At 41.6% G+C, this 13,000-nt stretch overlaps 1 protein-coding gene across 3 annotated transcripts; it reads left to right on the forward strand.

Moving 5' to 3' along the window:
• The first annotated feature begins 8,349 nt into the window (after positions 1-8,349).
• Positions 8,350-10,780, forward strand: LOC112874924 (glutathione S-transferase T3-like). 3 transcript variants are annotated; one of them, XM_025938538.1, is made up of 3 exons: positions 8,350-8,830; positions 9,584-9,996; positions 10,087-10,780. In XM_025938538.1, the coding sequence occupies exons 2-3, from the start codon at positions 9,604-9,606 to the stop codon at positions 10,429-10,431; spliced, it is 738 nt and encodes a 245-aa protein (XP_025794323.1). In that variant the 5' UTR covers positions 8,350-8,830; positions 9,584-9,603; the 3' UTR covers positions 10,432-10,780. The 3 variants fall into 3 exon arrangements, with proteins under 3 accessions (XP_025794323.1, XP_025794330.1, XP_025794312.1); XM_025938545.1 differs by having other exon boundaries at positions 9,673-9,996; XM_025938527.1 differs by having other exon boundaries at positions 8,350-9,996.
• The last annotated feature ends 2,220 nt before the right edge of the window (positions 10,781-13,000 follow it).

A 13,000-nucleotide genomic window follows, 5' to 3' on the forward strand; every position in this document is an offset into this window, starting at 1 on the left:
CACTAACAAGCACATACTTCACACTAAATAATGTGCCTAGCTTACCAGTACATGAACTGTCACACGCTCTCAGGAGTCGATCGAGTTGTTGTTGAGGCTCTCCAACCACGTGAGCGGCGCAGGGTCCAAAGCCATCGGGAAGTAGACGACCTTGGTGATGTTGGAGCCCCCCGCGACTTCAATGGCGGTGGAGTAGCAACGTAGCCATTGCTGAGGAGCTTGCTTGCCATCGTACTTGGTGATGCCGATCGGCTTGAAGCCCTCAGGGTACTTGTAACTGCTGAACCATGCGGAGAAAGCTGGGAAACGGTCGCTGCAGTCTATACCTTCTGTCTCGACTTCTTCGCGCACTTTGCGCCTGGAATCGATCACGGACCGCGCATCGCGGCCTTCATTGATGCGCTGGCGCAGGTCTTCTGGAGGAGGCCGGTGATTGGCCTATCGCGGGTTACCCCCTGGAGGTGGCTGCTGCCTCCCTCCAGAGGCCTGACTCCCGTGAGCGTTGTCGTTGTTGCTGCGCTGAGGTCGGGGACGGCCACCAGCCGTTCGACTATGAGCCTAGCTTCGGCTTTCGCCCACGTGCTCCTCCTTGAGGGTAGACGCCGGGTTTTGTTGATCAAGCTGAATCCAAGCCCTCTGCGTGTAATGAAGTGCTTGACGCACGTTCGGATCGTTACTGCGCTCGAGTATGGCTGTAACCCTGGCGATGTTGGCCACCGGAGTCCTGAAGCCCCGCTCACTTACGGCAGCAAATTCGGCGTCAAGCTCGCGATGCATGGATTGCATGCACTCATTGACCCTCCTTCGGCGAGCTGCGCGAGCTGTGTTCTGGGTCCTCCATGCCTCACGATCGGCGTCGTTCTCATCGCCGGTGTTGGCTGTGGCCTCATCTTTAGATACCGCATCAAATTCGACGATGGGCAAGTCGCCATCGTCCTTGCCTTCTTCCGCCATCAACACCTGGCGTGAGATGAGCTCGTCAGAGCTCGCGTCGACTAGCTCGGTCGACTCCTCCACCACGGCGGCTAACGGCCTGCCCTCCTGAAAAGGCAAAAGCTCCAGGTGTGCCACAAGTCGATCTTCAGCTTCGAGTAGATTAGAAAGTTTTATACCCTTCCAATGCACGAAACGCCCCTCCGAAGTGGAGGTTATCATCAGACTGTTGGCACCAAAACAACCCGAAGCCCCCCGATGTGCGGTGGGTTTGGGCTTTCCGAGTTGGAGTAGAGTGTCCAAGTCTTCCTCCAATGTGGAGAGGGACTCGGAGATGTTGGCCTCCTGGAGGTCAGTGGCCAAGTTGCGTAGACCGAGTCGCGATCGGCTACACGAGTCTTTAGATTGGAACGAGTCCAACCCAAGGAAGGTTGTTGCAGCGCCGGATGAAGTCGCGCTGGAAGCAGACTCCTCCTCGGTCCTCGTAGCAGATCCAAGGATTGACAAATCATCGAGATCATCAACGAACTTGTCGAGGTTGCTATGAGAACCTGCCGCAGGAGTTTTCGGCTTCATGTCAATGAGGAATCAACGAAAACTGCCTGCACCATCTGCGACGCAGACCCACGAGCCAAAAACAAACGTCGTACCCTGAGAAGGTACTGACCTGGTGAACTGAAAAGATGCCATCGAGTTCGCCGGTGGATCTTCGATGCGCTCCCCTACCTAGTGCGCCAGCTGTCGGTGTTTTACCGGCTGCCCACCGAAGGATATACCCAAGGTGGTAAGTTTAGGTGAGGAGACGCCGAGATCAGGAACTTGAAGGTGCAAGGAACACAAGATTTAGATAGGTTCGGGCCGTTAGGTGCGTAATACCCTACGTCCTGTATGGTGGTTTGTATTCTCTTGGGTGTAGAATGATCTGTTTTGAATGGGTCCCTTCCCTCCTTATATATCCAGAAGGTCAGGGTTACATGAATCTAGTCAATACTAGCCAAGGAATCGTATCCGGGTATAACTCGAATAGTTTCCTTCTAAACCGACTAGCTTTATCTCTTACTCAAACGAGTAGAAAATAACACAAATAAGAGATAAGACAGGCTTTATCTCTTAACCCCTTTTAAACTACGTTATGTACACAGCCCGTAGCCCCGGGTCTGACACTTATTAATTTCAATTATTTTCTTGTTGTCTCATTTGTAATGCAAAATTTGACTCAAATGAAAAAGAATTTCACCTAGTTTTTGTTTTGCATAAAAATAAGTTATACTACATGTCATATTCTCATTGGCTCGAGAGATTTCACTGCATTTCTACATTGAGTTATACTATATGAGACATTCTAAACAAAATTATTAGATACCTATACCTAATGGGCTTTACTCGTCTTGCTAGCCCATACGCTTCCCTAGCTAGTTTCTTCCTCCTATCTACAAAAATAAATAAAAAATTCTTCTTCCTCCTTTTGATCATTCCCCCAAATCGACCTAGGATGTAAGCGTACATGACCATTCCCCCAATTCGACCTAGAATGTAGGCAGGCATCGAACAAGGACGCAGAGCATAAGGAGAGGGGTCTTGCCGACATGGCGTATGTAGTCAGTTGTCGCACCTTGCACTGCTCGTAGGTACGCTCCCATATGGATTGTAATTCGATATGGAAATCCTGTATTGCTTGAATGGATTATTGGTTCTGTTCTTTTCTGCTTTCCAATCTTTTTGGTGTGGCCAATTCAATTGAAATCTTTGTTCCTTGGACGGATTCTTCTATCCATCTTGTTTGTCATCACTAATACTAGTTTTCCGCAGTGGTGGATGCAACATTATATTATTGGGTATACAAACATTTACCTTTTAAATGTATCATAATTATATCATTCTAATATTAAGTTTTTTAAATTTTAAAACACATGATATCATAAATAACTGATTGTAATACACCTAGGATCTTTAACTTTTCTCGAGTTCTTACACTAATCTATATTTTTTTAAGATATGCAGGTGAGATATGTATCATTGTATTAAAGAGGAAGAAAGGGTAGAACCGTACAACCCCAATTATACTATATTCATCATGAAATAATTTTCAAACCAAGCATCTATATCCTTTTTCTTTCAAGTGGTTCACTCTAAGTACTCTATTTCTCAAATTATAGATCTGAATTGTTACTTGGAATAAATATCTTTCCTACTTAAACTAAAACTTCAAAATGATTTGGATACTCATCAAGGTGTATCCAAATAATTAAAAATACTTAGTTTAGTCATAGCCTTATCGCCAAATGTAAAGATATTAATTGTGCTCTTATACGAATATCCTTCATTGAGGCATATGATTTAGAAAATATCAAATACTACTTAGAATTTTGGAAGCTATACGTTTTTGATGTGTTAGAGGTTGCACTATAATTACAAGACTACAAATATTGTTGCCACTATCATGGTCATTTCCTTGCTCTATGACAATTTCTCAAATTCGTATAGTTATTCATGGTTTCATGACTTATTTTTGAAAGAGAATCTAGGCCCCATTAGTAAGTTTTGGTTGATTAATGACACGTATATGTGGAACTAATGATGTTGTTAAGAATGATGAGCAAGTATCATGGACAACAAAAGATTAATGCCAAAGGATAACCACCAAAAAGGAATGAAAATGAGGAAGCTTCGGTTATGGGGATTTAATTATTTTACTTTTAAAATTGAGTATAGAAATGTCGCACTATTAAGAGGGATGTTAGAATTTACTTGCTTTGCGGTAGAATAAGGTCTTCAAAATGATCTAATAAACCTACTCCCTCCGTTTCAAATTATTAGTCGTGACCCACAACTGAGCTTAACTGCCTTAAAACAGTGCGGTGCATCCATAACCATCATGAGGCTCACATGCCAGTCACCAAAAAGAAGGCGGTGGTCCGGTTTCGCCGAACCACTAGTTCGGCCGAACTGACCCTAACCCCTCTCACCTCCAGCTTTCACATGTCAACTGTTGGTGCTCTCCTGAAGTCGGTTGTGCATGCCTCCACCTAAATTGCTGGTCAGAACTGACCTCTCCAAGCCTATAAATACTAGAGGAGGAGCTCATTATGAGGACACACTTCACACACTCCTCTCTTGTGCTTTCACCCTCACATCTGAGCTCAAGGCTTATTCTAGAGGCTTAGTGCTGCTTTATTAGTGCTTAGAAAATAGGGAAAGAGTGAGGGGAAGCCGGAAAAGTGCCGGGTTTGTCGCCACTCTTCTCTAGCTTGTACCTCGACGAATGCTTATCAATCAAAGTAAATATTCATGATTTGTTATGTGCTTTAAGTTTCTTAGTTAAGTTAGTTCTAGTTCCTTAGTTGACCATCATTCACTAGTTTAGTGGATGATCTAGTCTAAGACTTCCGATAGAGACGGATGTTCTTGGCCATGGCTAGAGACGGTGTAGACGTGGTGTCTAGACTAGAAGTTATTTTTAGTTGTAGTATATCCTACAGTTTGTAGAGGTAGGTGGTAGGTGGTGACAGCCCTATCCATGCTCGTATAATATATCTCCGAGAGAGAGGATTCTAAAGACGAGCATAGAAATCTCTTTCTTGAAAAATCATAAGAACCATGCTCATATAATATATCTCTAGAGTTAGTCATGCATTGTGCCACAAGCACGTACGAGAACTACAGAATGTTTAATTAGGAGGTTAGTTGTAGATGCCTTCATCTATCAGAAATTTTGCAAATTTCATGTTTGCACCTGTAGCACTAACCCTGCAACTAGACCTCAACGATAAAGACAACAATTGGTAGTGGAACTAGGAAATACATCGCCAATGATAGCTACAGGATGAAGATTGCACACGGTCCTACTTTTGACCATAAACAAAGCCTGGCCGGGAGGTACCCGAGGTTCACCACTCTTATACTCATATTTATCTCCATTTGAATATAGCTTGATCATGTATTCATGCTTCATTTATCTATTGTTGTATGCTCTGATTTGATTGTGTGTTGCAAAACACATTCATAGACTGTTTAAATTAAGCATGATGCTTAGGTTAAATGTCTTCTTTAATCAAATTAGACATGGAGTCGAGTTTGATTAATGAACCTTAGAGTTAATACTTTTATAGATATTGGTTATGTATTTGGACTAACCCCTGCAGGAACATTGTCAAAATTGAACAGGAAGTCTTCGATTTCAATTCAAATTAGAGATAAACCAAGGCATCGCAATATTGCACAAGATACAGAGGAGGTATATATCACCCTTCAAGGGTCAACCGTAAGTACATTGCAAAAATCCCTCCTGTGTTTATGTTGACGCAAGTTCAATTTGGCCTTATTTAAGTTAGAATTCAAGAAAGTGGTGATAATAAAAAAGAAAAAAAGCCCTTTTCACACGATAAAAGAAGATAAGCAAGAATATATTTTTAGGATAAGTCGTCCTCGGGTATTTTTGGTCATTAACCAATCCAGGTTGAAACTAAAAATATGATGAGAGCATCATGCCTAAGAACATGGGAGCGTCATGCCTAAGAATGGGTGGAAAAAAGGTCACATAATCAGAAAATTTGCTCGATCTACTTTTGGTTGAGGTTCTGATTGTCGAATTGCGATTCCAGCAAGTTTTCCGGAGTCTCCGAAAAGTTCGTAGTTTACTGAATCTATTCTAAATTGTGAAAAATTTTAGACTTTGACTATTCACCCACCACTAATCGAGAAATAGTTCCTTTAAATTTGGATACAATTTTGAATACTTTTTGCAAGTGTTTTGGCCAGAAGACTATATCTTCCGTTCCTTCCACTATTGTAGATTCATACATGGATCATCTTATGGTAAAACTTTGAGCTTCACAAAATACAGGCATGAACATCATGCAGGATACAGAAGCGGAAAAGCTAAACATTTTAAGTTATGTAGGAGCTCAAGAAGCAGTTGAGAGGGGGTACACGTGGCAGATTGAGATGGGCAACACGAGCGATTTGGTGGGGGTATTTTGATTGGAGAATGAAAATTCAAATGTATTTTTTCTGCCAATTTATGCATCTGTTTCAAGAACCAATTGGAGGATGATGACGCTCATAATTAATTCAACAAAATAAACACTACACCCATTATTTATTTTGTTTAAATCAATGATTTGAAACAACTAGTTCTTGTAGAATGTTGAACCATTTGTTTTAGAATGTAGACCTAACTTTTGTAAATGTTGATAGATGCCAGGTTGATCAACTTTTCTATTGTATTATTTCAACATTTGAGACTTACCATGTCAACAATTGGACATTGCAATTTCAACATTTTGAACATTAAATGTTAAACATATGTTAAAATTGTTGAAATATCATCCACAAAGTGTTGTATTAAGCACTTAATATTTTGAAAGGTACATATTTATAAAATAATGAACTATTGGAAGTATTAAAAAGAAATGTATCCTAAATAATGATGGAATTAAAAGGAAGAAAATAAGCTAGGCTCGCCTTTCTCGTGCATTGGGCCAAACTGGGCATTCTGCTCCTGCTTTGTTTGTGCAGGCTGGGCCTTTTCAACGTGGACACAAAAAACATCTGGTAGCTTTTTTCGCCAGAAAATCTATACATATTCGGAAAGATAGTTTACTATGAAACTTGAGTTCATACGGGTGGTAAAGGAGATGAATGTTTCAACAGTACAATGACAGGTGCCGTGACGAGATTGGCGGGGAAGTAGGTGGTTTCAATTGATTTTTGTGATCTTAAAACATATTTGTCTTTCAACCCGTGAATGTGTTTTCCATTCTATTCTACCACTTTCTTGTTGAGATTAAATGTAATAAAATAAGACCCAACATGTTTATATTTTAGTTAGTTTTTATTTATTAAAAATATCAAATTTGTACTTTACAATTTCAATATTCGAGTATATATATTCAACATTTTCAATATAATGCTTCAAAAGTTACATAAAATGTTAAAATACTTTATCCAAACTGTTACATTAAGTTTGAATAAATGCTTAATTCTGTATTTTAGAATGTTGACTACATTAATTTTACATTTCAAATATGCTAGTCACTGGATCTTTAGGAAAAGTAACGAACAAAATAAAAAAGGAGAACTGAAGTGTTGACGATCGTTAAGTACTAAAATCGCCCATCAATATGATCAGAAAATAAATATAATAAAGGAGAGCTAACATTTCTTGCACGCATATTAGTTTAGAATAATGTTTTTCCATATGACCCCTGGACTTTAGTGGCATGTAGAGAATTGAGTAGATTCAAGGAGAAAACACACCCAAGGTAGAAAGAAGCATAACTCCCACAAATCACAGGTTGCCACCTCAACCTCTCATAGATCAAAGAGCCCACAAAATGACCAAAACCGACTTATACAATGTGGTGCACGGACAACCGATATAAGGATCCACTAGTCAGCCTCTTGCAAAGGTCAGTGGCTAGAGACGGATACTCCGGTTCGAGTGACCCCTTGGTTTGGCCGAGCTAGAGGTGAGCCCTCTCACCTCCATTTTCCACGTGGCAGCTCCTGGTTACTTTCCAATGGTGGTTGTGCATGCGTCCACCTATTTTACCGGCTAGAACCGCCTTACTCAAGACAATAAATATGAGAGGTGGGGTTCCATTTAGAGACACACAACAAGTTGCTTATTTACTTCTCTCTCTTACTTTAGTCCATAGGCTATTGAAATTTAGGCTGAAGTAGTTCTACTACGGGTTCTCGGAGTTGCTAGGAGAGCTTGGTATGGCTTTAGTACTCACCTCTTTTTTGATTCTCGGATATCATTAATAGAGTTATCTTCTTTATCTTTATATATGCGTGGTTCATATTCTACTCTGTCATGTATATTCTTTGCTTAGTTTATAAGTGTATCATATATTTTGCATGATTAGATGAATAAATCTAGTGCCATAGCATCGGTTCCAATATTCGTATGTTTGCTCTACCACGATGTCCGTCGATCCGAGGGTCGGGCTACCCACGGGGTGGTAGAGTATCGCTTATAAATGAAGGCATGGGGTCTGGGTTGGTCAAGTGTTGCTGGATGCGGCTTTACCCCACGGTTTGTAGAGGTAGGCGGCAGGACCGTTCGTCCTTCGTAATCCTCCATGTTCCAATCGAGTGGTAAGAGGTTTATAAAATAGCCGAGTTGGCCGGTGGCTCCTCTACTAATTATGTGTGGTTCTCTCGGTACAGCCTGGGAGCCTAGAGCTAGATCTTAATTATATGTATGTGTATGTATGTACAATATAAACGCATAAGCTTAGATTTGAAGTACACAAGAGCAACTCCAAAAGCACCTCTATCTCACCCCTAATACCTTATTTAGGGAGAAAATTGAAAAAAAAAAAGGGAAGTCCAACGGTTCCCCTAAAGCTCCCCCAAACTATTCGCGGTGCGAATCCCCTCCGACTCGCCGCGCATATCTTCGCGACATGCATCCGCCCCCAATCGCCCCGCAGCCTCCTTTCCTACGCGTGAGGGATCCATTCCCACGATTTTTTTCCGCGGCGCGTGCCACTTCGTGGGAGCCTACGAGCTTTTCCTCTGCGGCGGCGCAAGGGGCGGCACATGCAGCCACCACGGCAACCTGCTCCTGTCCGGCGGCGCAGCGGCGGGATGCTTCAACGACGCATGCTGTCCGTCGGCGGCCAGCACCCTCAGTGGCGCGGCGGCGAGCACATCCCTCAATGGAACAACGGCTGTAGGAATTTGGAGAGGTCCAGCGGCGATGACCTCGACCTGCCCTGTGGTGGTGACATGCGAGGTGATCTGCTAGGGAGAGGACAACCCCGTCCTCCGATTGCAGCCCTTGCCGGCGACGATTTGGACTCCATGTAAGCGGTGCCGTACCCATCCAGCGATGACCCCTCTGCTGCCTTCGAACAAGAGGCCAACGGCAACCCATTTGTGAATGGTATGGATCATAGGCTCTTGAACTCAATTCCATGTTAGATGAGATGAATTTCTTGTGCTGTGTAGTCAACCAGGATGGCATAGTATTTTAGTTTTGGACAGACAAATAACAATCTTGTATGAAGGAAAGTTCAGTGGAGATAAAGAATTGAGAACTTCTATTGGCAGCCAAAAAGGAAATGAAGAAATAAGTAGGCGATAAATTGAGTGTTTTCATCAGGCTGTTATGAAGCTGTGGTATTGTTTCAGTTTCAGTGACAAAGATTCACATATGAAAAGTCACATGAAACTTGCACAGAACCTATTGCAAGACAACCCAGAGACTTGTCGCATTGCCTGCTTGACCATGGCTTCAGGATGGCAGGATCCACAATATATCAAGAAGTAATGCACCTACCAGTCCATTTGAAATGTAAAAACATAGCAACCATGGCTCTTTGCTTGCTGACGAAGATAATGAAATCAAAGAATAAGATATGCAGAGCTGCAAAGACGTGTAGGCTAGGCAGTAAAGGAAAAGTTCAGAGAAAACTAATCTCTCATATATGCAACAAAGCAACTTCGATATATTTTTCTCTCATCTACCTTTAATATTGTGTAGGCTTTTTCTTTGTGCCTAGATGCTAGAAACTTCATACTTTGTTCAAGAAAGTATCTGACAGTGCTTTCTTCATGCTACCTTGTGACAATGCATATATGTTCATACTGTATTTAAACTTTTACTGAAAACTTATGACTGAGTAAATACATATAGGAAATGGATATTTTTCCAACATGATGGATGAAACCAATCTAGGTGATCTTTATAATTATGGCAACACCTATGCTGACCAACAGTCACAGGCAATGCAAGTTGGTCCAGCAGCCCCCTCCGTGAGACCAAACCATAAGAGATCAAAGAATTTCAGTGACCACGAAGATGAGGTTTTGGTTTCAGGGTGGCTGAATATAAGCTTGGATCCGGTTGTAGGCAAAGATCAAAAAGATGGTAGGTATTGGTCTCTTATCTGTGAGTACTTCCATGAACACAAGACGTGCTCCTCAAAGCGTACCATTAATTCTCTCATGCACCGGTGGGAGAGCATACAAAAATGTGTGAACAAGTTTTGTGGATGTCTAACACGGATTGAGTTAAGATGTCAGAGTGGTACTACAATGCAAGACAAGGTACTTACTCACTTGTCTAACATGGATTTATTTCGACTATTTTATTTTATATCTCATAAATGAATATCCCTTGAATGTTGGTGTGTGCAGGTTGCAGAGGCATGTGCTTTGTACAAGTCCGAAGACGAACATAGCAAAGCATTTCAGTTCATGCATTGCTGGAATAAGCTGAGAACACAACCAAAATGGCTTGCTAAAGTTGATGAATTGGCTGCTGCTAAAACATCTAACAAGAGGCAGAAGACAAGCTCTACTGCTGATCCGAGTGCAACTTTACCAAGTGAAATAGGACAAGGTGCGGTTGAAGGCCTAGAGGCTAATGCATTGACAAGGCCAATTGGTAAGAAGAAGGCAAAAGCAGCATTGCTGCAAGAGAAGAAAAAAAAGTGTGACAGCAACCTTAGAAAATATGTGGGCACAGAAGAAGGAAACTGATGGGGAGAGAGAGCAAAAGAAAGATGAGAGGTTCAACAAAGCATTTGCTATTGAACAGTATCGAGTTGCAAATGAAAAACTACTTCTTGAGGTGAGGAGTCAGGAGGTTCAGTTGCAGAAAAAGAGGAATGAAGAGAGGATTATGACCATGGACCTTACTGCCATGCCAGATGAGCAAAAGAAATACTACATTGCTTGTGGGCTGAGATCATGAGCCGAGTACTTAATTAGAATTCGATTCTTCTAAATACTATTAGTAGCTATTGTGATGTTTTTTCCCATATGGTACTGTGTGATGTTCGAACTTAATTAGTATTTTAATCTTCTAAAGAGTACTAGTAGCTACTGAGATGCTATTGTCAGACTATGAATTCTATCAAGCTATTATTGTTCAGAACAGCTTGGTGCCTGTAATGTGAAACAAATAGCAGTTCTCATATCAATAACATTGTCTCAAGTACAAATAAATTTATAACGTAGCCATAGTTATTGAAAGTGACAAATAAATATAAACTATAGGTAATCATTTGTAGAGGTCTGGATGATGTTGCCACAGGTACTCAATGAGGTCATCTTGAAGTTGATTGTAAATTTCTTTGTCCTTTATATTCTTGTAATTTTTAATAAACTCCTCAAGTTTAGGTGTCTCATCGTGAGAATCTTCACCTTTTCTCCCACTCCATCATAACTTAAATCATCTTCCTCGTCGCGCTCATCCTCAACTATCATGTTGTGCATAATGACACAAGCCCTCATGATTTGTCTGAGGGTGTCTTCATCCCAAAATCGAGCTGGCCCCTAACGATAGCGAAACGAGCCTGTAGAACCCCAAACGCTCGTTCCACATCCTTCCTACAAGCTTCTTGGGCAGTTGCAAAATATTTTTTCTTATTACCTTGTGGTTCAGGTATGGTCTTCACAAATGTGGCCCACCAGGGATATATGCTATCGGCAAGATAATAACCCATTGTATATTCGTTGTTATTAATGGTATAATTCACCTCTAAAGCTTGACCTTCAGCTAGCGTGCGAATAAAGAAGACCGGTGCAAAATGTTGATGTCGTTGAGGGAACCAGGCATCCTAAAGAAAGCATGCCAAATCCAAAGATCTTTATTGGCAACAGCTTCAAGTATAATTGTAGGCTCATGCACATGCCCGGTGTACATACCTTGCCATGCTGATGGATAATTTTTCCATCTCCAATGCATACAATCAATCGATCTAAACATACTAGAAAAATCTCTACTCTCTCCAATTGCAAGTAATCTAGCAGTATCATCTTCATTAGGTGATCTCAAGTACTCATCTCCAAAAACCTCCACAACAGCAGTGACAAACCTTCTCTAACTCTCAATAGCAGAACTCTCACCAATACGGACATAATCATATGTAGCATCAGTTGATACTCCATAAGTTAACATCCAAAATGTTGCAGTGATGTTTTGCAGACTAGAAAGGCCAAGTATACTGGCATGTTTCTTTTCTGCACGAAATATTGATCGTGCTGTTCTACGGCATTCCATATGCATAGAAACAGTGTACGCCTCATTCGAAACATGTAATTCAAAAGTAATGAGACACATATATATATATATGAATTTATAAAAAATGGTCCAAATAAATCTATTATTTACATACCTTCGTCTGAAATAACTATGTCCGTACGTAGGATCATCTAAAAAATAATCTTGATACAATATAAGATGCCCTGCCTGTCTGTCTCGCCGAAGTACTCGATGCCCTAGGATAGAACCACGATGTTTTGTTTCATCATCGGACTCATCCGCATTCTTGGCCACATGAGTAACAGAGAGGAGGAAATCATCATCGTCATCATCTGACGACGAATCCATCACCAGTTGCATGGAAAGGCTTCATCGACTCATAGCGAATCCATTTTACCTATCTCCGATTGGAGTTGGAGATCGCGGGGACTGCTTTTCCTAAGCAATGGCGCTGGCAAAATCCTCATTACGTGACCTCCTGGCGGCGGCGCTGGAGATCGCGAGGGGAGGTGCTGTGCGTGAGGGGCAGGTGAGCAGCCCAACTAATGGGCCCAATTATAATGACGTGGCCTGTTTTAAAATATTGAGGACTAGTTATTAACGATCTGCTGTGGGTTGATATGTTTTTGGGAAAAAATTTTGGAAGAGCCCCCAATACATAGTTTTGGGGAAGAACTTTTTGAGAAACTCTTGGAGTTGCTCTAGGTCCCTAATAGTTCTCTTCTACCTTTATCCCTATCTATATCTTCCCGTTGAGCTTGAGTGGAACTTGAATGTCACACTACACATCCTGTTTGAACATCGGATACTCAGTCAAGATTTAATCATTAATTTAGTTATTTTTTAGCCAGCTTCCCTGCAGAAATATAAATAGGACACCTGGAATACTCACGGATCAAAGTGCTATGACGATATATCCTTACGTTTACAGATTTATCTAGGATCATAAGAAATACCAACACGAAGCACACATGCTAGGCTCCCATCGATAAAAAGGATCTGGTGCAGGAGGGCTGCAAAACGCCCTCCGTGCAGCCCCGGCCTGGATGTGTGTCGTGTGGA

The sequence above is a fragment of the Panicum hallii genome, chromosome 1, assembly GCF_002211085.1.
Source record: "Panicum hallii strain FIL2 chromosome 1, PHallii_v3.1, whole genome shotgun sequence".
Lineage (NCBI taxonomy): Eukaryota > Viridiplantae > Streptophyta > Magnoliopsida > Poales > Poaceae > Panicum > Panicum hallii.

Coding starts and splice junctions, on each gene's coding strand:
- LOC112874924 (XM_025938527.1), top strand. CDS start 9,604: ATGATGGATGAAACCAATCTAGGTGATCTTTATAATTATGGCAACACC. Junction 9,997..10,086: donor GTACTACAATGCAAGACAAG/GTACTTACTCAC, acceptor TGGTGTGTGCAG/GTTGCAGAGGCATGTGCTTT.